The sequence below is a fragment of the Poromitra crassiceps genome (genome assembly GCF_964638095.1).
Source record: "Poromitra crassiceps genome assembly, chromosome: 1".
Classification (NCBI taxonomy): Eukaryota; Metazoa; Chordata; class Actinopteri; order Beryciformes; family Melamphaidae; genus Poromitra; species Poromitra crassiceps.
In genome coordinates this window covers 61,617,569-61,643,269 of record NC_139623.1, presented here as the reverse complement: position 1 = coordinate 61,643,269, position 25,701 = coordinate 61,617,569, and the positions used below count along the sequence as shown (strand labels likewise).

At 45.9% G+C, this 25,701-nt stretch overlaps 1 protein-coding gene across 2 annotated transcripts in view; it reads right to left on the bottom strand.

Moving 5' to 3' along the window:
* rbm27 (RNA binding motif protein 27) overlaps positions 1–25,701 on the bottom strand; it is an 84,734-nt gene that overhangs the window by 15,122 nt on the left and 43,911 nt on the right. For both annotated transcript variants that reach the window (XM_083637577.1, XM_083637578.1), the window contains exons 10-12: positions 21,541–21,700; positions 15,457–15,690; positions 374–499 (exon numbers count right to left, since the gene is read on the bottom strand). In XM_083637577.1, coding sequence (XP_083493703.1) covers positions 374–499; positions 15,457–15,690; positions 21,541–21,700 — 520 coding nt within the window. The remainder of the gene's footprint in view (positions 1–373; positions 500–15,456; positions 15,691–21,540; positions 21,701–25,701) is intronic.

The window sequence follows — 25,701 nt, the reverse complement described above, 5'->3', positions numbered from 1 at the left end:
GTATACCACAGCGTACATGCATAGTCATAGTGGGGTTGCACTAAAGCCATGGACAGCATGGCTTTAGGCAGCATACGGACGGTATGCTTTGCCACACATGATAATGCAGTGAATGGCAGAACGTATGCTTTGCCACACATGATAATGCAGTGAATGGCAGAACATGAGACAATTGCAGGAAAATAAAATGCAAATCAACTGAAAGGCAATTCAATATACTTTACAGCTTACCTGGGTTTATCTACATTCTGTTGAAGGCAGTGAGCCTCACCCATCTGGCATTTCAAGCAAAGTTAAAACAAATGCTGAGGCTTATTTACCCCTAGGCCTGGCATCATTTAACACACTCACGCACACACAGAGTATAACGTACAGTGACGAGGTCTGTGGTCGGGTGCAGGCTGTCTGGCTTGTTCGCAGCTATTGGCCCTGCTAGCCAATGCTTGGGTACGGTCTTGTTCAACACGTAGGCCGCTGGATTGTGCTGCTTGATCGCCTGCTGATAGAATAAAAGAGGAAAAAATATATTTAATTAGAGACCAGCATTAAAGAGGGGAATGGCTGTTAACGGTTTATTTGTTCAACAGCATTTCTGTATATATTTGTCACATGTGGTTAGGGGGTCACCTATGCTAAAAATATGTGCTCACATGGTACTGTAAGGTATTCTGGATAAAAGCCAGTCCATGGAATGGTGTGTTAAATATAGTGGATCAAGCAATATCTGGTCTCTGGGGTAAACTAAGACATGGGGCTCTATCTCCCCAAAAGCGCTAATTTAGCGTTTACGCTCGTTTAACGCTGTGCGCAATGCAGATTGGGGGCGGACACAAGCGCATGCCTGTGATAATTGTACTGGGCATTGGCTGCCACAAGCCAAAGCAGGCGTTTCAGCGCTAAAATGTGGTGATAGATGGCATTATGCTATCGTCAGCAGCGCGCAATTACTTCGCGCTAAGGCTTATCAGGATAGGAGCTGAATGCATTGTTTTTGTTTGGTTGTTTGTCCAATAGTCTTGTTTGTTCTTGGATTGTGTATCTTATGCAGTTTTCTTGTTTTGTTTTGTTGTGTTTTGATGTTCTTTGTGGGGGATATGGGATATGATAGTCCATGTATGTCGTGTAAATACCTCATGTTCTTTCTTAACACGTTAATTGCCAACAACGAGTTGAGTCGTCAAACACAATCCAGCTGTTCACTGCCACCGACGAGTTGAGTCGTCAAAAAATATATATATATTTTTTTGACGGTGCTACGTGGATCAATGCCCCCCGCGTCTCCTATGGAGATATTGGAAGTATTGAATGTGTATAATCTATTTTACCGACCAGCTAGGTGGCGACGGTCCTCTCCCGACAGATATAAAGTCAACCAAAAGCAGCCGCCTCCCGCGGCTGCTTCCTCCAAGGAAGGAAATCAAGGAAATGGCTTGGCGATTTTACAGTCAGAAACGAACGAGCCTCATTCTCATACTGTAGGCGGGGACGCTTTCGCGCTGCTGCGGTGGGGGGTTCCAGAAATGGACTGTGTGGCTACTGTCCATGGTGGGCAGCATAAAGCCTAGAGTCGCACGGGGCTTCATCGGGGCTCTCAAACCCAAGAGACGAGTGAGACCTACAGTATCCACACTCGCTGCCAGGGAGGCAGGCTGCTCAAACTCGCTGCCAGGCTCCCAGCAGCAGAGCACTCACTTGTGACAAACGCAGGCTGAAAGCCACTAGACACGCCCACGGAGGGAGGAGTTGAAGGAGAGGGCGTTCGGAACTATATTGTTTGGATGTCTGATCTCTCACTGATGCCAAAAATAAATGGTTAAAGTGACTGTTCTGCGTGTTTGATTGAATTTCACAAAACTGCGATTATCTCAGCTTCCTGTCTCACACGCTAAAACCATGCTGTACTCAACGGCTAATATCTACATAACTACTAACTCTACAAACTAACTCTTTTAGACAGAGAAAGCACACATTCTATTAGTACTTTTGTGAACTTTGTGTTGACAAACTCCAAGCAGAAAAGAATCCTCGGCTCTTGTAAAATGAGCCAGAATCCTCAAAAAAACGGCTTGGCAAAAGCTACCTACAGCAAAAAAAAAACGGCTGGCAGTCAATGTGTTAAAGATAAAAAAAAAAATAATAATAATAATAATAATAATAAAAAAAAAAGACTAGTCGACTAATCGACTACCTTTAGCGACGACTAGTCGACTAGTAAAATTCACTAGTCGTGAATGCCCTATTACAAGTATGCTCCCGTGAGGTGGGGATGTTTTTTTTTTTATGCTGGGCGGGGGAGCAAAACTCGGCAGAACACCTGGCGGACGGCGCAAGGCGGAGTGCTATCTTCCGTGCCTTAAGGCGCAAACGCTATTAGGGGATAGCGCCTGTCGGAAGATTGAGCACATGGTTTGGTATTTTACACAGTACAATATTATGGTACATCAGCACTCAATACTAACATCCCTACTGGTGGCATTCTTCTAATCTGACTGCTTTGTGAATGCTTAACAAAAGAGAATAGGGCTTTCTAAAACAAACTTATTATTAAACTTCAGTGTTTCCCACAGGATTTTGAGAATTTGTGGTGGGGGACCGCAGACCCCCTAGGAGGGTGCGGGGGCATGCCCCCCCGCGTGATTTTTTAAAACATTTTAAAGTAAAATGCATGAATTTGGTGTACTTTGAGAAAGCTTAAGAGCTAAATTAAAAGGCTAGATCTATGAAGAACATGTCATCATTACTGTGCTGTGGGTTTACAATGACAAACTAAATTCCTCCCTATAGGTCAGGGATACTCAACTTGCTTTGCCACTTTCGTGAAATGATAGAAGGCGAGGGGCCAGTTAATAAACAAACAATATACATTTTTCTGTAGCGGATTGTAGGTTTTTGGGGTGTCAGCCGGAGTTTAGGCTGACAGTGTTGTGCACACCGGATAGTTAGTTAGGTTAAGTACATACATAAGTGCCTGGGTAGCGAGCAGATGGCGGTATTTCACTTTCTGGGTGGGGAAAGTGAGAAGGCAGCGCTTGCCCCTCCCTCATTACCACCACTGAGGTGCCCTTGAGCAAGGCCCTTAACCCCAACTGCTCCAGTGGAGCTGATCAGTGGCCAGCAGATCAGACTGTGGTTGTACTGGTCAGCTTGTATGAATGTGTGTGTGAATGTGAACAGGGCACTCCTGAAAAAGAGAGCATTGCTCTCAGTGAGACTCCCCCTGTATAAATAAAGGTAAAAAAAAAAAAAAAAAAAAAAAAAAAAAAAGACAATTTAGCAGCTAAATCATAGATTATTGAAAGATATTCCATATTCCAGACTGAAATGCTATAACAGAAGTATTGGCCAGAATGACATGAACATTTATTGGACACTTAGTCTAGTAGGAACGGGGGGTCCCCGCGCACCCGAAAGATATATTTTTCTAACATAGATTTTTGTACTCCTCAAGGTGTCTAATAAACAAATTTTGTTGTTACCCCGTTGAAATAGTGTCCCATGGGTCCGTTTGGCGGCCATCTTTGCGGGCATATTGCGATGTCTGATGAAAATGGATAAGGGTCATAACTTTTGAACTAGACGTCATACAGAGACAAATGACACCACTTTTCTGTATGATTTCTGCATGAGGAATTGATTGAGAGGGTTGTTTTAATGATTTTAACAGGTTTAGTATAGTAAAACTCAAAAACATATGAAAGAGGTGTCTAATTTACTCTCAAAATCTTGCAAAATAAATCTATCTACATATTAGTCCATGGGCCAGAAGGGTTGGGAATAATGCTCATATTGATTTTTGGCAAGGTATACATCTCTAGAGTTAGAAAATATGTGAGAGCATTGCACCAATGGTAGCTAAATGTGTGTTATCACTCGATTTATAACACCATGCAAAACATAATAGTTGCGGGACTTAGGGACATTTGAGGCTAAGTTCATGCAAATCAAGTCTAAAAGCACCAGAATTTGCCCAGAATTAGCCCAGGGCATGCTCTAACAATTGAGCCAGAGTGCCCGAGCTGGTGACCCCCGGGGTCACCATGGCGGCCAAATCCAATATGACCACGGTCCGAAAAAGATTTTGGCTATAACTTTTGAAAGAGATGAGCTAGAAATACAGACTTGGTGTCTATCTTATGTTTTTTGACCATTAGAAAGGTGTTGGAATGCTTATCTTTACTAATGAAGATGTGTGTGGACCCCTAATCTGCATATTTCCAAGATGGCGGCTACCTGAATATGAGTTTTACCATAACTGTTGATGCTTTTAGTAAACTCGGTGTCCATTTTATGGTTTTTGAGTTTTAGAAACACATTGTAATACTCAGATGTATGATTGAATCTATCTATAGCACTCTACTTTGCATAGTAAATAGGCTACCAATATGGCTGCTATCCCATTTCTTTTTTACATACACTTTTGTAGTTGTAAGAATGAGTTACCATCAAACTGGTGGAAACAAACAATCTACAGTATTCATCTTACATATTTTATTGAAACAATTAGTGAGTAACACTTAGGTATGTCCATGGGTTGGGGGGGTTAAGTTATATTAAGTGTAAAGTGTTTTTTGTTTATATCCCTATATCCACAGCCAGATAAATCAAATATTGTTGTCTTGACCGCATTGTTGGTACAGGCACTCTTGCATCCACATTGAGGTGCCACGGGCTCCAGCTTTACAGCATTCACAGCACCCACTACATGACTTTTTGCAGCTGCAGCAGAGAATAATGACTCAGGCTTTACTGGCATCTGAAAGATGGGTCCAGTAAGGTTCCCAAGTCTTGGTCATGGGAGTCCCAGTACCAGCCCCACGTACTGAACTCTGGATATTTTGCTGGACAGAGGTTGCCTGATTCCAGTAGAAGCTGGTCTGCAGCAGTCCCCATTTGACATGCTGAATCAGTGCATCTTGGGTGGGAGGCAAGTTCTCAAGGGACTTGGTACCATTTGAGAAAAGCGGATGTCTGGCTTCTTCTTGGCTGGAGACACAGCTCTTGCTGGACATGACAACAACCATAATGCTTCCAGTCTGGACATGGACATCTGAGTTGATCGGTTCAGGCTCCAAGGTGAAGGCATCCACGGTCTCAGTGAGATCTGCATGTTGCTTCCCAAGCTGCCCATCCACCCCTTTTCCCATAGCCCTGGAAGGCTGATGTAGTATCACATCATTTTAGCACATGGAAGAGATGTAATGCCAGTGATCTCTGGGGACCAAGAACATTGCAGATTTTGTGAACATAAATGTACTTTCCACACGTGAAGCCGATCCAGTGCTCTGTGAGGCCTAATGTGTAGAAGAAGCGTATTGCAAGTATTACAACATCACTGTCGGACGTATGGATCCTGAGTTTCTATGGCTACTGGCCCAGCATGTGCCAGGTGCTATAAATCATTCTACTGTAGTGTCTGCTTCAGGATCGTTACAAGGCTGAAGTGCAGATATGTCATATTCAGATATGTTGGAAGGTATAACATCCTTCTTGGTAGAAAGGAGGAGTTCATCCCAAAACCCTGGTCGCCCTCAACTTGGGGTTGTCATGTACAGCAAAAGCTGTGGCTCCAGCCAAGTAGATGATGCTAGACATTGGCTTTTTTCAAATGCATCAAGAGAACCTGCCTCCCACCCAAGATGCACTGATTCAGCATGTAAAATGGGGACTGCTGCAGGCCAGCTTCTACTGGAATCAGGCAACCTCTGTCCAGCAAAACATCCAGAGTTCAGTACGTGGGGCTGGTACTGGGACTCCATGACCAAGACTTTGGAACCTTACTGGACCCATCTTCCAGATGCCAGTAAAGCCTGAGTCATCATTCTCTGCTGCGTCTGCAAAAAGTTATGTAGTGGGTGCTGTGAATACTGTAAAGCTGGAGCCCGTGGCACCTCAATGTGGATGCAAGAGTGCCTGTACCAACAATGAAGGTCGAGACAACAATATTTTAGTAATCTGGCTGTGGATATAAGGATATAAACAAAAACCACTTGTCATCTGAAGTCTTTTATACAAAATCAGTCACCCTGGTAAATCAAAAGGACTGAGCACTTCTAACTCAATTCAACCTATGGACATAAGTAGGCTACTACTCACTTGTACATATAGGCACCAATATATGTTTTGTTCTGTTGTTTTTGTTTCTGATATTGTAATATTTTGTTCAAATTCTAAACACCTTTGATCAGTATTGATAGCATTTCACATTTATGGAGAGCATTGATGCACAGACTGGCTATTACCTGTATCAATGGGAATGGGTTCTACTCTATTTGTCTAATTGTTTCAATAAAATCTGTAAGATACATACTGTAGATTGTTTGTTTCCACCAGTTTGATGGTAACTTATTCTTACAAGTCTACACTCAATCTGGGTGAAAGTGTATGTAAAAAAAAAAAAAATGTTTAGTGGCCATATTGGTAGCCTATTTACTATGCAAAGTATAGTGCTATAGATGGATTAAATCATAACTCTGAGTATTACAATGTGTTTCTAAAACTCAAAAACCATAAAATGGACACAGAGTTTACTAAAAGCATCAACAGTTATGTTAAAACTCATATTCAGGTAGTCGCCATCTTGGAAATATGCAGATTAGGGGTCCACACACATCTTAATTAGTAAAGATAAGCATTCCAACACCTTTCTAATGGTCAAAAAACATAAGATAGACACCAAGTCTGTATTTCTATCTCATCTCTTTCAAAAGTTATAGCCAAAATCTTTTTCGGACAGTGGTCATATTGGATCTGGCCACCATGGTGACCCCGGGGGTCACCGGCTCGGGCACTCTGGCTCAATTGTTAGAGCATGCCCTGGGCTAATTCTGGGCAAAATCTGGTGCTTTTAGACTTGATTTGCATGAACTTAGCCTCAAATGTCCCTAAAAGTCCCGCAACTATTATGTTTTGCATGGTGTTATAAATCGAGTGATAACACACATTTAGCTACCATTGGTGCAATGCTCTCACATATTTTCTAACTCTAGAGATGTATACCTTGCCAAAAATCAATATGAGCATTATTCCCAACCCTTCTGGCCCATGGACTAATATGTACCGTAAATTCCGGACTATAAGGCGCACCGGTGTATAAGCCGCACCTTCAAAGTTGACTATTTTTTTCTTATATAAGCCGCACCGGACTATAAGCCGCGGGTGTTTTAATGGTATTTTTTGTTTTTTTTTACAGTGCACACAGTGTCCGCGGTGTGGTGAAAAGAGGGCAAGAGAGGAAATTAAAACAGAAGTGGATTTATAGTTAGAAAGAGTGCTAAAGAAGAGAGAATTCCGTTTTTTAATTTTTTATTTTAGTTACTCACAGTAGGCTACTATTGACCAGTCCAACTCAAAAGATATTCGGCAGTTTCACTTTGAGCTCTTGTTCCGCCGCTGTCCATCAATGGTTATGACGAGTCTCGCTGGGTACAGTACGCCAAAGCGATATCCATTGACTTTAACCTTTTCGATGATGCTGTTGTATGTTGCGCGTTTCTGTTGCACCAACGCGGAGAGGTCCTGCCGGACGAAAAAGCGCGTACCCTCCCAGGTGAGGGGCTTCTTCCCCGCAGCCTGGAGGATGAGTTGACGGTCGGGCCAGCGGAGTAGGCAGATGAAGATGGCCCTCGGTGGCAGGCCGGGGTCTGGACGTGGCCGAGGCGCCCGGTGTGCCCTGTCCACCTCTGGTGGTTTCTCGCCTTCCTTCAGGTCCAGGATGTAACACAGGATTTTGCCACGAAAGCGTCCATGTCACCAATCTCAGCTCCCTCTTTTACATTGATCAGGCGAATGTTATTTCTTTTACTCCTGCTGATTAAGTCATCAACCTGCGTGTGCAGGGTTTCGATTTGTTTTTGCATTTTATCCACTTTCGGACTCACTGTGTTGTTTTTGTCCTCCAGTGCGCTGATGCGCTTTTCCGCATTAGAAACTCTGTTCACGGTTGCCTTATTTTATTTAGTGATTGAGTGGATGGACTTCTGCACGTTTTCAAACTTGTTTTCAAGCTGCTCAAACCTCTGAGCGATGTCGGACTTAATCGATAGTGTTTCACGGAGTAAAAGTTTAGCCCAAGCCGTGTATCTCCAGCCTCCAGCAGGTGAGTCATTTCCTCATTCATGGCGGTGATTGCTTCGTCTTTTTCTTTCTGCTTACCTGTGTTGTGTTATGTTATGTTATGTTATGTTGTTAAAAGAGGGCAAGAGAGGAAATTAAAACAGAAGTGGATTTATAGTTAGAAAGAGTGCTAAAAAAGAGAGATTTTTTTTTTTTTTTTGAAAAAATCCATAGATAAGCCGCACCGTTATATAAGCCGCAGGGGCCAAAAAAGGCCAAAAAACGGGAAAAAAGCCGCGGCTTATAGTCCGGAATTTACGGTAGATAGATTTCTTTTGCAAGATTTTGAGAGTAAATTAGACACTTTTTTCAAATGTTTTTGAGTTTTACTATACTAAACCTGTTAAAATCATTAAAACAACCCTCTCAATCAATTCCTCATGCAGAAATCATACAGAAAAGTGGTGTAATTTGTCTCTGTATGACGTCTAGTTCAAAAGTTATGACCCTTATCCATTTTCATCAGACATCGCAATATGCCCGCAAAGATGGCCGCCAAACGGACCCATGGGACACTATTTCAACGGGGTAACAACCAAATTTGTTTATTAGACACCTTGAGGAGTACAAAAATCTATGTTAGAAAAATATATCTTTCGGGTGCGCGGGGACCCCCCGTTCCTACTAGACTAACTTATTCGGCGGATATCTTGCATGTTGCGTTCAGGTGCACTGTAGAATTTTTTTTTTTTTTTTTTGGTCAACATCTTATTGTGGCGGTCAAAATATTATTGTGGCGGCCCGCCACAAATTCCTTTATGTATGGGAAACACTGAACTTACAAAACTAATGAAATAATGTAGCTTCATATCTGCCTAGCTCCCTATAGAGCTCAACAGTAACGTGACGTCTCCCGCCCCGAAAGAGAATTCCCCATTAATTTTCTCCATAGACATTTTGAAAAATCCTTATATAACGAGTTTTAAGGCTGGAATCAAGCCAACCTACTGAATTGTGAGTGACCATGACCATAAAACATTTCAATCATGAGAGGCCAGTTGGTAGGATTTAACAAACTTTATTTAGCAATCGGCATGCATGGCAAATACTTTGGCGCATGACTCCATTAGCCAGTGGCGCTGCTCTTGAGGCAAGAGGAGGGCATCTGCATAGGCCCCCGTGGGGGATCAGGAGTCACGACTCGTTGGTGGCGGACTGGGGAGGTGGGTGGGGCAAAACAACGCTTCGGAGGACGGCTTCAGGGGAGATGGACTGCTGTGAAGCTGCTGCTGTTATGATCGGCCAGAGATAGAGAGGTGACGTAGAACCCTTGCTATATATATGAGAATTAACTGACGTCATATCTGACGTCGTTACAGACGTCATACTAAGACTTTGACTGACCACGTCATACTAGAACTTGACTGACGTCAGGGGGTGATCGGATTAGATTATGCACGAATGGCCTTCTGCTTGAAATATGGTCTAGAGACCTCACTTCAATCATGAGAGGCCAGTTGGTAGGATTTAACAAACTTTATTTAGCAATCGGCATGCATGGCAAATACTTTGGCGCATGACTCCATTAGCCAGTGGCGCTGCTCTTGAGGCAAGAGGAGGGCATCTGCATAGGCTAGGAGATCCCCCAAAAGGAGGATCTGATTACTGGAGGTTAATTGAGATCTGCGGGCACCGGTAGTTGATTGTACTTTTCTGGCCTTCGACCTTTTAGCGACTTACAGCTATTTGCGGCTGGCGCTCCCAACTCGGTCGGGCCTTCGATCTTGGTACATTAGTAGTTGATTGTACTTTTCTGGCCTTCGACCTTTTTTAACGACTTACAGCTACTTGCGGCTGGCGCTTCCCAACTCGGTCGGGCCTTCGATCTTGATCCCCCTACTTGCGGCTGGCACTTCCCAACTCGGTCGGGCCTTGCGCGCCGCACAACTTGGCCTTCTGACTGACCCTGACTCTCTCTCTCGACTCTCTCTCTCTTCCCCCCAAAAATGATCCGGGAGATTTACTGCGCCTTACTGGGCGCTGTGCTTTTCGGGGAGCCACCACCAACGAGACATTTTGGCACGGAAGCCCGGGACACTGTCCGTTGCCATGCTCGCCGATTAAGGGAGGAGGGTTCTTTGGGCCACGGTATGGCCGCCTGCTCCGGGCGGGTGTAGCTGGAGAGCTGATGAAGACCAGCGGGTGCGTCCGCTTGAGGTGCAGGATGAACCAGGATCTTGCCATGTGGTGACGAGGTGCGATGAGGAACAGGGGAGCCGGGGGCCAGTCTGAGGCCTGAGCCTGATGTCGCGAGCCATGGGGAGTAGATTGTTTCCAGAAGTTAGGATGACTTAGGGGTTGGTGACTTAGTGACTTGGGGGTAGGTGACCTAGTGACTTACGGCTGGCGCTTCCCAACTTGGCGCTGGACTTGGATGCCTTAGGGGTTGGTGACTTAGTGACTTAGGGGTTCCCGACTTGGCCTGGGTGACTTAGTGATATCCCAACTTGGCGCTGGACTTGGATGACTTAGGGGTTGGTGACTTAGTGACTTAGGGGTTCCCGACTTGGCCTGGGTGACTTAGTGACTTGACTTGGCGCTGGACTTGGATGACTTAGGGGTTTGTATGGCGAACCAAATGTACAACGAGGAGTCGGGAATCCGAGTCCGGATCCGGATCTTCCCCCTGACTTAGGGGTTGGTGACTTAGTGACTTAGGGGTTCCCGGCTTGGCCTGGGTGACTTGACTTGGCGTTGGACATGGGTGACTTCGGGGTTTGTATGGTGAACCGAATTGTACGATGAGGGGTCCGGAATCCGAATCCGGATCTTCCCCCCAGAGGTTGTCGGCTTTTAACTCATTCTCTGCCAGGGTCATTTCGGTCTGTGTGCTCCCAGTGCCGGGATTTTGAGCATATTTCCTGATCTTCCAGGACCCACAGAATATTCTGTGCTAGGAATAAAATTACACAACATATCTCACAATAAAGCAGAGACTCTCTTCTTACCCCTTGTAAAAAACTGAAACTCGACCATGTTTCCTTGTTTAGTTACAAGCAGTGGAAGTTAGCTTGTTTTCACTAAAAATGCCCTCCTTTGTAACAGAAATAGGAGAAAAAGAGGTTTTTAGTTTAGGACACCGTTTCAAGCAGAACTCTCTTTTGAGCCTTTTATTTTTTGCCTCAGTGACACATCAGACATATACAGTATTTGTTTTCCCAAATAAATATATAAAAAATAAAAAATAAGAGAATGTATTTTACAGTTGCCATGTGGATTTTTAGCTTAGCTTGATAAAAGCATAAACAAATGGAACGAACCCTTATGTGGTCACACACACTCTCTCTCACACACACACACACACACACACACACAGGAATAACGAGTGCTGTAACGTTACCTGCTGTCATGTTACCTCTCATAACTAACGTTAGCACAGAAGATCACACAATAGCTACGTTAGTGCTGTAAACTTTGAAATGTTTATGTGACACATGTTTCGCCTCGGTTGCTGGGGACGGGTGTGTGACGCGGTTTGACGCGTTTGACGTATCCATGTGAGTCCCCCTCCCTTGAGTGTAACAGAGCTCTCCCTTGAGAGGGAGAGCTGGCAAGAGGAAACGTGAAGCGAGTCATGCCGGCGGCATAAGTTATAAACAATGCGTGACAATTATACTCGAATGTTGTGTGTGTGATCATTTCATCTCAAACGCGATACAAAAAATAGGCTACTTTTTACCATCGTCATTGCTCCAAGTGGCACCCATTTCTCCTCCTCCGATTCATCCGTGTCAGAACGCTGTGAAGGGGAGCCTTCGTAGCAACAACAAAAACTTCCTCGCCATCGTCGCCATCCGAGAACTCTCGGACTCTGTTTCGACCACAGGCTCCACCCATAAATACTAAACTAGCGGGTTCCTTTTATCAGTTTGACTTGAAACAATGTCACAGGCTGGGAAAGTGTCTGATGTAATGTAAACACCCAAAACATGAAAGTACGTCCGAGTACGTCTTTGGCACAGAACGCCATTGTTAAAAGTACGTCCGGGTATGTCTTTGGCAGAGAATGAGTTAACATGTTTTTTTTTTTTTTCCCCCCTTCCTCTTAGTTGTATTATTACTATTGTTATTAGTGGGCGTTTAATGATGGAATGATCGGATCACAGACCAGATAAATTGTCAATCAACTTGCTTTATTTCATCAAAACACAAGGGACACCTACAGTACATGTCGTGTTGTCAAAGCAATGTAAATCAATATCCCTTTTTTGGTGGGGGGCAGGTCCTTTGCGGGCAGCCGGAGCGGGGGTGGGCGTCCCCGCAGGTGCTACATGCGTGCAGGAAATTACATTTGGGATATGTGCACACGTTTTCATTGAAATATCTGCAAAGGGAGTTGGGGGTATGGGTATGCACCTGGGAGGACCCGCTGGTGGAGGGGGCGGCGCCGGACTGAAAGGCCGCCTTTGGGCAGAATTGTGCAGAGTGCCCCGGTTCACCGCACGAGTAGCAGGTGTTCGCCGGCCGTCCGCTAACCAACGACGTGAAGATCTGCATGTCCATGATGGACCAGTTAGGCTGGTTTCACACCGACGACCCACGCCTTGCCTATGCCTGGCCTTTACCCACGCTTTTAAATAGGCGTCCGTTTTAGTCAACGAGGCTGTGTACACCGGGCGCCTGAGCGTGAACCCTGCGTGTACCCACGCCTTGCCTGTGCCTTGCCGATTTTATCGAATAGGCGAGAGTTCTATTTTCACGCCGACAAGGCGCGTGCAGGCAGGCTTTTCTGTCAAGCCATGAAAGAAAAACGCGACAATATCCATGGGAACTGGCAAAGTCAACTGAATTTCAAAATAAAATGGAGTTTCTACAACAGTATTGAGCAGAGAGAGAGAGCGAGAGAGAGATTGACGGGTGGCTATCACGTGGGGCTTTCTCCCTGTCGGCAAACAAATCTTCATGAGAGAGAATAGCGACCGAAGCAAGATGGACAATGTTGTTGTGCCAGCACATATTCTTGCAAGATCACCTCTCTAAAATGTCCGACTATAGTCAGACCTGGTTATACATATCCAGCATCAATAGAACATTAAATATATCCGATTTATTTTACCTAGAGGCTACCCATGACAATTCTGGACAACACGTGAAAAAATACAGTCGGGAGAGAGGAGAGGCGCTTGTGACTCGGCTCCAGGTTCGGCGTGCAAAAGGCGTGCGGTGTGATCGCAAAAGCGTGTTACAGGTTCACGCCCAGCTCGGCGTAGGCGTGGGTTGAGGCAAGGCAAGGCATAGATTGTCTGTGTGAACGTAGCGTTAAGCCGCGTATTAGCCTGAGTGATCATCAGGGCGGCTTTAGCGGAAAATGCTTTATGGTATTGGTAGAATAGTTTACCGTGGTTGGTGTGGAGGTCCCCTATTAGCGCTAGATATTTGTCTAGCTCATGGCGGCGTTCTGGGTACACTTCGCAAATCACGTCGCGGTAGACGCCGAACGTGTTCAGGAAGTCACCTATGGAAAGGTCTTTGGGCAGGCGGGGGTCGGACGACTTTAAATAGACAGGGGCGTCTGGGTCACCCGTAACCTTCCTTTTACACTCGGGGGATGGCAGGAGTATGCTAACTAAATTAATGTCTCTGCCCTTTAAAATCTTGGACCTCAGCCTGGGAGAAACATCGGCACAGGGAGAAACAAAAGGCATACCAAATGGGAAGGCGGCTCCGATTCATCCGTGTCAGAACGCTGTGAAGGGGAGCCTTCGTAGCAACAACAAAAACTTCCTCGCCATCGTCGCCATCCGAGAACTCTCGGACTCTGTTTCGACCACAGGCTCCACCCAAGGACGTGGCAAATCACGTCGCGGTAGACGCCGAACGTGTTCAGGAAGTCACCTATGGAAAGGTCTTTGGGCAGGCGGGGGTCGGACGACTTTAAATAGACAGGGGCGTCTGGGTCACCCGTAACCTTCCTTTTACACTCGGGGGATGGCAGGAGTATGCTAACTAAATTAATGTCTCTGCCCTTTAAAATCTTGGACCTCAGCCTGGGAGAAACATCGGCACAGGGAGAAACAAAAGGCATACCAAATGGGATGGCGGGCGTGGCGGACGCCAGGGTGTTCATCTGGGCGGGTTGGGTGGTGGTGGGGGGCACGTCGGCTTGCTGCATGGGCGGGGGCAGGATCGGCTGCTGCGCCAGCTGGGCTGCGGCGAACGTGGGGGGAATGGGGGGGGGGGTTTCCAGGGCCCTCAGACGAGCCTCTACTGATCTGCTAGCATCTAGCAGGGACAGCAGAATGGCTCTTGACGACCCCTGTCGGCTCGGCGGAGCTACGAATGGGGCCGTTTCCGCTTCCGGGGCGGCGGCCTGGAGGTCAGTGCGACCAGGAAGGACGTGGCGTCTCGCGGCGGACCCGCGGCCTGCATTTCCCCGGCGGCTCCCAGCTCTCGGGGCAGCTGCCTCTACTGATCTTCGTCCGCGGCCTCTCGCACGTCCGCGCCGAGCGGCCTCTCCCTCCGGCACGCGTTCTTGGGCGTCCACGGCGCGGCGCTTCGTCTTCTGCTCTCCTCCCACGGGCCGTCGCAGTGGCGCGCCCCGTGCCACGGGAACGCGCGCCGGGCCTCCTCATCGTGGCCGCGTTGGCAGCCTGTGGTCCGGCCGCTTCGCCAACGTCTTCGTCAGACGCCTCGGAAGGCAAGTACGCTCCGTGGCCGATCCGGAACAGGGTACCGATGTCTAAGCTGTCGTCGCTGCCCATGGACTGCTCTGGCTCGGAACTCGACATACCAGGAGTGGAGTGGGGAACGTTGAGAGATCTGCGGGGAATATCCACGGGTAGAGAAGGCTTGGGGGTGCTGATTCGGTCTGCAGATATGGTGCAAAACAACGCTTCGGAGGACGGCTTCAGGGGAGATGGACTGCCGTGAAGCTAGCTGCTGCTATGATCGGCCAGAGAGAGAGAGGTGACGTAGAACCCTTGCTATATATATGAGAATTAACTGACGTCATATCTGACGTCATTACAGACGTCATACTAAGACTTTGGCTGACCACGTCATACTAGAACTTGACTGACGTCAGGGGGTGATCGGATTAGATTATGCACGAATGGCCTTCTGCTTGAAATATGGTCTAGAGACCTCACTTCACTTGGCGCAAAAACAAAAAATAGAAACGGGGGAAAGAAAATTCGATCAACTCCCCCACACTCACACACTTTTTATTTTTGCTCAAAGTGAAATCTCTTATAGTCACTCATGATTCAGTAGGTCACGGGTTGGCTTGGTTCCAGCCTTAAAACTCGTTATATAAGGATTTTTCAAAATGTCTATGGAGAAAATGAATGGGGAATTCTCTTTCGGGGCTGGAGACGTCACGTGACTGTTGAGCTTTATACTAACCTTATGCAGGCTGCCGTGCGGCGGCCCCTGCCCGGGCCCCGGGCCGGGCCCCTGGGTCCCCAGACTCTGCTCCTGCTGCTGGAGGCCCGTGGCGGTGGTTCCGGGCTCGCGGTGCCAGTACACCCGGATGAAGCGGTTGTTGAGGACTGCCTCTATGCTGGAGATGGCCCGCCTGGCCTCCTCGTTTGCTGTGTACTGGATCAACGCCGCTTCTGGGTCTCCTCCAAACACCACCTGGATGGAGAGAGGAGAGGGTGTGTGTGTGTGTATGTTTATATCTGCAGAGCTTCAGATTCCACCTTGTATGGAATCAGTCAATTATTTTGGCACAAAATTCTAATTCAACACACACTATATATATTAGGGATGCACGATATATCGCAATCATATCGATATCGGCCGATGTTGGTCATTTTTTAACATATCGGTCATATCGGTATCGGTCAGATATTGCAATGTTAATATCGGTTATCATTATCAGCCAAATTCTTCACATTGATATGAAATAATGCAGTAAATCTATGATTTATGGGCTTTTCCAAAGGCTTTGCAAATAAAGAAATGCATAACTTTTTCAAATTCAGTGTTAACACATTGACTGCCAGCCGTTTTTTTTTGCTGTAGGTAGCTTCTGCCAAGCCGTTTTTTGAGGATTTTGGCTCATTTTACAAGAGCCGAGGATTCTTTTCTGCTTGGACTTTGTGAACATACAATATCTCAAAAGTACTAATAGAATGTGTACTTTCTCTGTCTAAAAGAGTTAGTTTGTAGAGTTAGTAGTTATGTAGATATTAGCCGTTGAGTACAGCATGGTTTCAGCGTCTGAGACAGAAAGCTGAGATAATCGCAGTTTTGTGAAATTCAATCAAACAGGCAGAAAAGTCACTTTAACCATTTATTTTTGGCATCAGTGAGACATCAGACATCTGAACAATAGTTGTTTTCAATAATAGAGGAATAATACAATAATAAAATAAATAAATGTCAAGATAAATACAAAACAAGAGCAGACCACAGGTCACTCAGCTTTTTTTTTTTTTTATAGCTTTTTTTTTTTTATATAGGTTTTTTCGGTTTGTGATCAAACCGGTTTGGGCTCGTACACCGAATCCAGAACTGCTCCAAAATGTAATGGGTACTTCCTTGGCCCATGTTACACCCATCCACAAAGTTACATGAAAATCGGCAGGTGCTTTTATGTATTCCTGCTAGCTAGCAAACAATCAAACAGAGCATCAAAAACAAAACCTCCCTGGCAGGTTTTTTTTTTTTTTTACGACCCATGCCTACTCAGTGCCACTGAGCTTAGAACTTGTCTGAGTGGTACACCTCACAGCAGCCAGCCCTGTGTAATGGGACCTCACATATAACACAAAAGTAGCGTGTCTCGCGTCTAAGATTATTCCTTGTACAAACCCTACACCTCCTTGCTGGGTGAGCTTGTTTGCGTGAGGCTGGATACTTGGCCATTACATGGCCCGCTAGATCGACATCCAGCCTGCTTGGAGGGTCCAGGTATGGTGCCCGGGGCATGGTTGCAGGTTGGTCACTGCTGCCCCCCCCCCCCCACCACCTCCTCCCCGCCACCCCCCACCTCCTCCCCCACCCCCCTCCTCTCCACCACAGGTTTGGTCCATGCATAGATAACACTCAGGATGAAAGCCATCAAAGTTTTACACTTTCTCTGTGGGTGTTTAGCTTTGTACAGAACAAAGGCGTTATAAAAAGACATCTGAAACATGTACATGACAAATTTGAAAGGCCACCTGGATGTCTTCCTGGCAAAGGGATAGTATGCGATGTTCTGGTCCAATCGGTCTACCCCATTCATGTACTTGTTGTAGTCTACAACGCACTTGGGTTTTGCGTGTGGGACCCTCTCTCTGCTGCCTTTCTGCCTGACCTGCACCGTCTCCATCGTGTCGTCGTGCATAGTGGAAACCATTTTCACGATTCGCTTGTCGCGCCAGGCCAGAACCATGGTGCCACCATTGTGGCGCATGACCGTTTCCCCCATCTTCACTGTGTGGTTGGTAACCTTCGTAGCAGGTGGCTCGCCCCTGTTCTTCCTCAGAGTGCCACAGACATGTGTCTGACACTCCAGCAGCTGTGCACACATTCCAACAGAGTTGTAGTAGTTGTCCATGTATAAATGGTACCCCTGCCAAGTCCCCGAGGAGGAACTCCACCGTCTCGCCTAGGGAGGACCGCTCACCACAGTAGGGCTTCATGCTGTAGCAGTAACCTGTCTGGGAGTCACAGAGGATGTATGATTTTATCCCATACTTTATGGGTTTCTGTGGGTTGTACACCTTGAAGGCCAACCGCCCACGCCACAGGAGCATCCCCTCATCAATACTGATGTCTTGACCTGGTGTGAACATGGCTCTGAACTTTCCTAACAGGTCATTCAATACTGGCCGGACCTTGTACAACCTGTCTGCACCATCAACATCAAAATTGTTAGAGAAATGGAGGAATCTGGTTAGCAGTTGAAAGCGGTTGCGAGACATGGTTTTGTTGAAGTGGGGGGTAGCATACACTTCATTTTTGGTCCAGTACATGGACAGTTCAGGCTTCTTCACGATCCCAGTGAGGAAGTATAGTCCCAAGAAGCTCTTGATTTCTGCCACATCAGTGTCCTTCCACCTCCCAAGCCTTGAATGTGGCAGAGCCTCGCTCACCTGACTGATGCACTGATGGGCATACAGATTAGTTTGTGCTACAATGGCCTGGAGCAGCTCATCGTCCAGGAAGAGCTGGAAAAAGTCCACTGGTTGAGCAGGAGCACCACCAGTATGAGGACCCGGTTCTGCTGTGAATGGGATGTGGGTTGGCTCCCAGTCAACATCACTCCACTCAGGAGGACCTGCAGGCTGGGGACGTTTCCCACTTCCAGCTCCATCTGCAAATTATAGAAATACATAATTACCATAAAATAGTGTTTTTCATATGTGTGGTACTGAATTCTGGAGTTCTAGAATTTCTGGAATTCTGGCTGGAACCTGTGATGTGAAAATAAACCTGATTCTGAAGAGTGATCTTACCCATTTTCCTGGCACCAGAGGATGTGGCACCAGATGCTGTAGCGCTACAGCTGGCTCCAGGCTCATCTTCAGAGTCTGAAATTCAAGATTCAAGATTTTTATTGTCACTCCATGGTACAAGTATCACGTGTGAAATTCTTGTGCTGTGAACTCCGTTTACAACATAGTACAAATATAACAGGGCATTGAGTGCAAAAAAACAACAACAAGAGACAACAATCAATAAGGCAGTATAGTGATAAGACATACTGCCTTATTGATTGTTGTGTCTCTTGTTGTTCAGTAAAATGAATTGACTGACTGCTGGCTTTTGTACAGTCATAGTAATTACATTTACACAAGTTACACAAGTCATCTCAAACATCGTCTTACCACTGCTGCTCTGTGGAGCTTCGCTCCTCAACGGGGCCCATTCTTCCTCAGAATCCTCCGCGTCTGGAGAAGACGTGAGGTCGCTCGACTCGGACGACTCAGTCAGCCCAGCAGCCGCAGCGGCGACATGCATGGGCTCACCCCGTTCCTCATCTGAGACCTCGGAATCGGTCTCCGGCACAAGCTCGTTTCGGACGGAAAAGAAATCCAGCAGTGATCTCTGATCCGCCGATCGCTTGCGTGCAGCCGCCGAAGACCGCTTGCGTTTGGCCGGCATGGCACAAACACAAACACCACCCACTCCCAACTAAACTAAAACTGAAAATACTAACTAAACTAAACTGAAATAAAACAACTACTGCTACGACTAGACCAAACTGAACTGAAATAAGGCTAATCTACCGGCTACCAACTCGATCAAACTGAACTAGAATAAACGCTAAATACTAATACTAAAATGAACTGACGCTAAGGCTAAGCTAACTACAATGAACTGTAACTACGCGCTAACTATCTATCTAAACAAAGTCTACTATAAAGACTATACTAAACACTACTACTGTACTAACAACTAACAAACTAAATCAACTACGCTAACCAACTCGCTCTAAATCTGACTCTAAATTGCTAAATTGCTGAAATTCTCTATCTATAAATCGCTATGTAATTCTGTCTCTGTCTTTCTCTCTCAAACTTACCTACTACCCACGCTGATCAAAGGAGCCCGCCTTCCTTATATAGAAATCTTTGTTAGAGTACTTCCGGGGCAGCGGGAGAGGTCGGATCCACATTCACATATTGCCCAAGGGCCCACCTAGTGGAAACCACTGAAAAAACAGTTTGACGTGTTAACACGTCGTTGGCAGTCAACAGCTGGATTCTGAAAACGTGTTTACACGTCGTTGGCAGTGAACGTGTTAACACATTCACTGCCAACACTTTTTTCCAATCAGTAGGTAGCTTCTGCCAAGGGTTTTTTTGAGGATTCTGGCTCATCTTACAAGGGTCGAGGATTATTTTCTGCTAGGACTTTGTGAACACAAAATATCTCAAAAGAACTACGGTAATAGAATGTGTGCTTTCTCTGTCTAAAAGAGTTAGTTTTTATCATGTTCTGTTATGTTGAGCAGTTGAATACAGCATGTTTTAACAGATTTTCAGAGAGTTTTGAGATAAATGGATTTTTAGAACCCCCTCACGTGCCTGTGATTATGGGTGCCCTTGGGCAAGTGTGTATACTGTATTGTGTTTGTGTGTGTGTGTGTGTGTGTGTGCGCGTGCGTGATTCGATAGAACAGGCAGAACAGTCACTTTAACCATTTATTTTTCGCAACAGTGAGACATCAGACATCTAAACAATATAGTTCTGAACAGTAATTTCCTCCATAACAGCACCCCCACCCCCCTCTCCTTCAAACTCCTCCCTCCGTAGGTGTGTCTCTGGTGGCTTTGCAGCGTTTGTCACAGGCGAGTTTCTGCTGCCTGTCTGTGCTGCCTGGCTGCTGGCGGCCGCTCGTCGGGCGAGTCTGGATGGGGCTCGTTCGTTTCTGGGTTTTCGGTTGTGTGGTGGGATGGAGCTGCGTGCGATTCTGGGCTTTCTGCTGGTGTTTCAAAGTGTGTTGCACACAGAGTCTATTTTTGGAATCGCCCACCGTTGTGCGCCAGCGCGAAAGCGTTTTCGCCAAACCATTTTCATGAGAATGGCTTCCTCACACTTTTTCCTGGTGTTTTTGCTCGGCTTCCTCTAGTCTGGAGAGCACTGTCGCCACTTAGTGGGTCGGTAAAATAGGTTATACCAATTCAATAGCTCCCATATATTTATAGGAGATGTAAAAGGGTTTGATCCACGTCCCACCGTCAAATTTTTTTTTTTTTTTTTTTTGACGAGATAACTCGTCCACGGCAGTCAACCGTTGGATTTTTTTTGACGAGATAACTCGTCGACGGCAGTGAACGTGTTAACATGTGTTTTTCAGTATGTACAAAATGTGATGATCATAAAAATGTGGTTTTATACAGATCATATCGACATTGGTAAATATCGGTTATCGGCCATAACAGCAATGTTAATATCGGTTATCGGCATCGGCCAAAACTTTCATATCGGTGCATCCCTAATATATATATATATATATATATCCACACATCTATATATATATATCTATATATCTATATATATATAAACAAACAACAAAAAGCACAAGACAATGATTTAGTCAAATTTACTCCAGCTAGTAGATTAGGCCGTAATCCGATATAGCATGACTAAAATGCAACTGGATATTTAAAATATTCCATCTACTCTCCAAGCTGTGCTGATAGAGAAATGCAGAATGTGCACTAATAATAATAATTCATTTATTTTATATAGCGCTTTTTCCAGACCCAAAGACGCTTGATATGCACGTGAGGTTCCGTTATGCTTTGTCCTGCACCTTGGGTGGAAAAAAAATGCACTGTCTTGCAATGTTTCAAAGCAAATTTAAAAAGTCAAATCCCTTGTGCACTTGTTTTATTTGACAAATCAAAGTGGTTGGGAATGTGATTCTAAGTGTTCGAATACTAACTTTCCCGCAATGTCTTACAATCACTGGAACAGTGTAACTCCCAGCCCTCCGTGCCTGTTTGGTGCACAGCAGAACACAACACAGTTCACTCCCCTTACCTGGATATTGACAATGGTTCCGAACTTGCTGAAGTGCTCATTGAGCTGGGTGATGTTGTTGAGCTCGCGGGGGATCTTGCGCACCTCCAGCTTGGTGTTCACATAGTGAAACTGATTCCTCTTGGGGAAAGTGGGCTTGTGTTGGTTGTTAAAGCTTGGCCTAAATCAGAGAGATAGATAGATACAGGAATTAGACAGACAGACAGAGATAGATTAGATAGATAGAGAGAGAGAGAGAGATCAAATCGTGATGCTATGTATACTAGGCTTGCAGAAGGATTATTTCACACAAAAAATAATTGTAAGAAAGAGAAACACCATCATGCTTATCAACTTTTTGGACAAAAGTTCCAACAAAGATAGCTGGTGGAATGGAAACCAGATCTATGTGTACACTTGCATCACACCATAGAGACAAAAGAGAAGTTCCTGGTCTATGAGTCACCTTAACAGCACTGGGAAATGGGCTGAGGCACCAATTAAGTTTGGTCAAATTTCAATTGGGAACTGTTTCATTACATTTCTCAAACAGAACACAGGGATCCAAACTTATGGATAGTGAAAAAGGTGATGGATACCAGGGCCGACATAAAATCCTTCACTTAAGGGTCATATTTTGGGATGAAAAAGGTGACTGTTGGCATCACTGAAATCAAGGAGGAACGGTTATCTGAATATGAATACGGCAAAACCCGGTATATAAGATGCATCGGTATATAAGACGCAGTCTATTTATGGGGGTCTCCCACCAGCAAAGGTTTCCTAATAGCTATTCATTTTGTTGTACCATTGATTGTATGGTTTATAAAAGTTATTCCGCAGCTGTTAATGGTTAATATAGAACCTCCTTGCTGCCAACTAATGCTAACAGTGACGTAGCCGGCGTTGGCTATAACTGTTTCTGTTGCGTTAGGATCTATTACAAAATAGCGATGGTGGGCTGCATTATACACGACTGTAGTAATGGCAGCAACATCTTCTGGGTTTGTTTGTTTTGCCTCCCTGCTGTCACAGACCTGAAGCGAAAATAGGATGAGAGAGATGTGTGGATAGTTACGTTAACGTCTGTTCACCTCACTTTACAACAGGTAACCTTGAACAGTTGTGTAAATGACTCGCTACCCAGCTTCTCCTCCTCACACTTGTAGAAACAGTAATAGACTAAAGGGACGCTAACGTTAGCATCCTATTAGCGCTGCTACTTGGCTGTTACATAAGCCGTTTTCCCACATGCGTACCTGAAAATTACCTGTAAGTCAATATCGGACATTTCCCGGAATTTCCCTTCACACTTCAGCGCTGGCATGTGAGAATCTAGGAGCGAAATTTCCTGTATGTTGGGGGGCGGGGGGAGCTTATTTGGGGGGTCGGGTTTAGATCAATAAGGTGTTTTCGGGTTGTCCTTGGGCTGCAAACTCATTTAAAGTATGCAAATCGAAGTTGTTTCTGACAAGAATAATGTCACGTTACTCCGGGACTGCTCAACCCATGACAGAGCCACTCTCCCCGGCTTGGCAGAGTGAAGCCCTCCGCCCGCGCGTCCCCGCTGCCTGGAGCACAGCGGCTCGTGCTCGCGCTCTAAAAGGCAGGCTCCCACACGCTGCTGTCTGGCCAGCAGAAAGTGCTCCAGACACGGTGTGATAATCCTGTAACAGCATTTGAGCTTATTCAGGTAAGATATTAATAATGTAATGACACATTCAGCGATAAACTGACTACAATGAAGACATGTGTCAAATATGACAACGTGGTGTTCAGTATTTTAAGAGCACAGGTTTTTTTTCATTTCCTGAAAAGTTGGCGATTTGGAGATAAGTGGCTTTCATTGCACAGCGACGAAATGCACGAAGCGAAATGTGGAAGTAGTTTGCTTTGATGTGCGCGAATGATTAGATGACGCAAGCTGGAAGTGAACGTTAAGCAACGTGTGTACACCTGGCCCATGATGAGAGAAGGACCGGTGTCGCGGAAAATGACTGGACCCCTTTCTCACCTGTCTGCCTATCGCGGCATACCGCTCTTCTGACTGGCTCAAAACTGGTGAAATGGCCGCGACGACGGGGTCGCGCTTATACCGGCACGGCGCCTTTCCCACATGCAGGCATTAGACCACGTTCCGGTCATTTTGCGGTACAAAGCGCATGTAGGAAAAGGGCTTAATTGACAGCGCTATGTCAACAATACAATACTATCCAGCACGCTGACCGTAATGACGCTGATAGAAGGGTATGTGGAAATTTCCAACCTCTATCTGCATTTTATACTCGTGTTTTATACTCGTACTCGAGTTTTTTTCTTTCTTAACTCATTGAGTGCCAGCCACTTTTGGAGAACGGACGCTCCCAGTGCCAGAGTTTCAGAGCGTTTTCAGTGATTTCTCGAGGCCCACAGAATATTGTGTGATATTACTATGTAAACACTGAACACGCACAAAGAACGATGAGACTCTATTCTATCATCTGCAAAAAAAAGTTTATTGATCCCATTTTCCGTTCTTTAGTTATGAGCCGGAGAAGATAGCTTGATTCATCCAAAAAAAGCAATTTTTTTCTAGAAGCTGAGATAATTGGCCTTTTGTGAAATTAATCATTTCAAGCACATCACTGACTCTGAAGCTAATCTTTTCTAATGTAGTCACACCTCAAAAATAATTTCCTTCAATAAAACAGTTTAGGCCAGGGAATTTTGTTTGGCAGAATAATATTTTTAGCTACAACCAGCAGCGCTGGCCCCTGCGTGCGCTGCTGGTTGCAGCTTCTTGCTGGTTTTGATTTGCTGCTGGTGGGTATCGGATATTCTGGCTTGCGTTTGTCAATCCTGTCCTGCTGCCTGGGTCTGTCTGGGTGTTGCGTGCTGCTCTGCGTGCCACCCCCCCTCCCCCCCCCCCCCGCCCCCCCCCGCCTCGCCTCGCCTCAACTGCACACTCCTCCTCCTGTCTGTGGTGGCTCTCTGCTGAGTTTGCTGTGCGCACAGTGAAGGGTGCGGAACAGCCAGGCTTTTTTACAGCGTTCCGCGTGTGTTTGTCACCGGCAACGATGCTTCCAGTTGAGAATAATAACAACTCCACGGTGTGGATGTGCAGATGTGCTGTCGCAACCGACACGGAGCGGCTCAATTGTGGGAGCAGATTGGCTGCTGCAGGCACAGCTGCAGTAACGTGCTTCAGCATATCGATGCATACGGATGCGATGCGATTTCCGTTTCCATAACGACTTCTTCTTTGTTTTTTCCTTGCCTTTCTGTTATGTGGAGAGCACTGTCGCCACCTAAGGGTTCTGTAAAATAGGTTAGACACATCCAATAGCTATAATATTTGTACATCAGAGGCAGAAGGCTTTGATCGACGCCCCACCGTCAAAAAACGCAATTGACGAACATGTCCGTCCTTGGCACTCTACGTTACTATTTGAAATGACGAACATGTCCGTCCTTGGCATTCAATGAGTTAAAAGTCAATTTTTTAACTCATTGAGTGCCAGCCACTTTTGGAGAACGGACGCTCCCAGTGCCAGAGTTTCAGAGCGTTTTCAGTGATTTCTCGAGGCCCACAGAATATTGTGTGATATTACTATGTAAACACCGAACACGCAAAAAGAACAAGGAGACTCTATTGTATCATCAGCAAAAAAAAGTTTATTGATACCATTTTCCGTTCTTTAGTTATCAGCCGGAGAAGATAGGTCAAAAACAGCAAAAATATGCTTTTCTATCAGGAAGCTGAGATATTCAGCCTTTTGTGAAATGCATTATTTCAAGCACATTCACTCACTCTAGCTAATATTTTCTGATGATGTGACCTGGTTTAGTTCTGTGGTGCATGCGCGCCCCACCCCCCTGCCCCCCCCTCTCCCCGCCTCTCCCCGAGTCAGCTGCCAACTCCTCCCCACACGCACAAAGTCTATTCGGAGCCTCTGTTTTTGCGCCGCGCGGCTCCTGGCAGCTCACAGCAGCAATGAGGAAATGCCCAACGCGACTGCAGGTAAGGGTTGGCCCTTCGGCGTTGGGTGCTGCCTTTCTGGTGGGTACTCGTGTGAAGAAACTATGCAGACAGACAGACAGGCAGAGGAGCTGCAGTTGTGTGCGCGGATTGATTGCTGTTGGCAAGCAGCCCAGAGCCATCTACATGATGGCTCTGTCTGCAGCATGAGCGCGGTTTGTCTT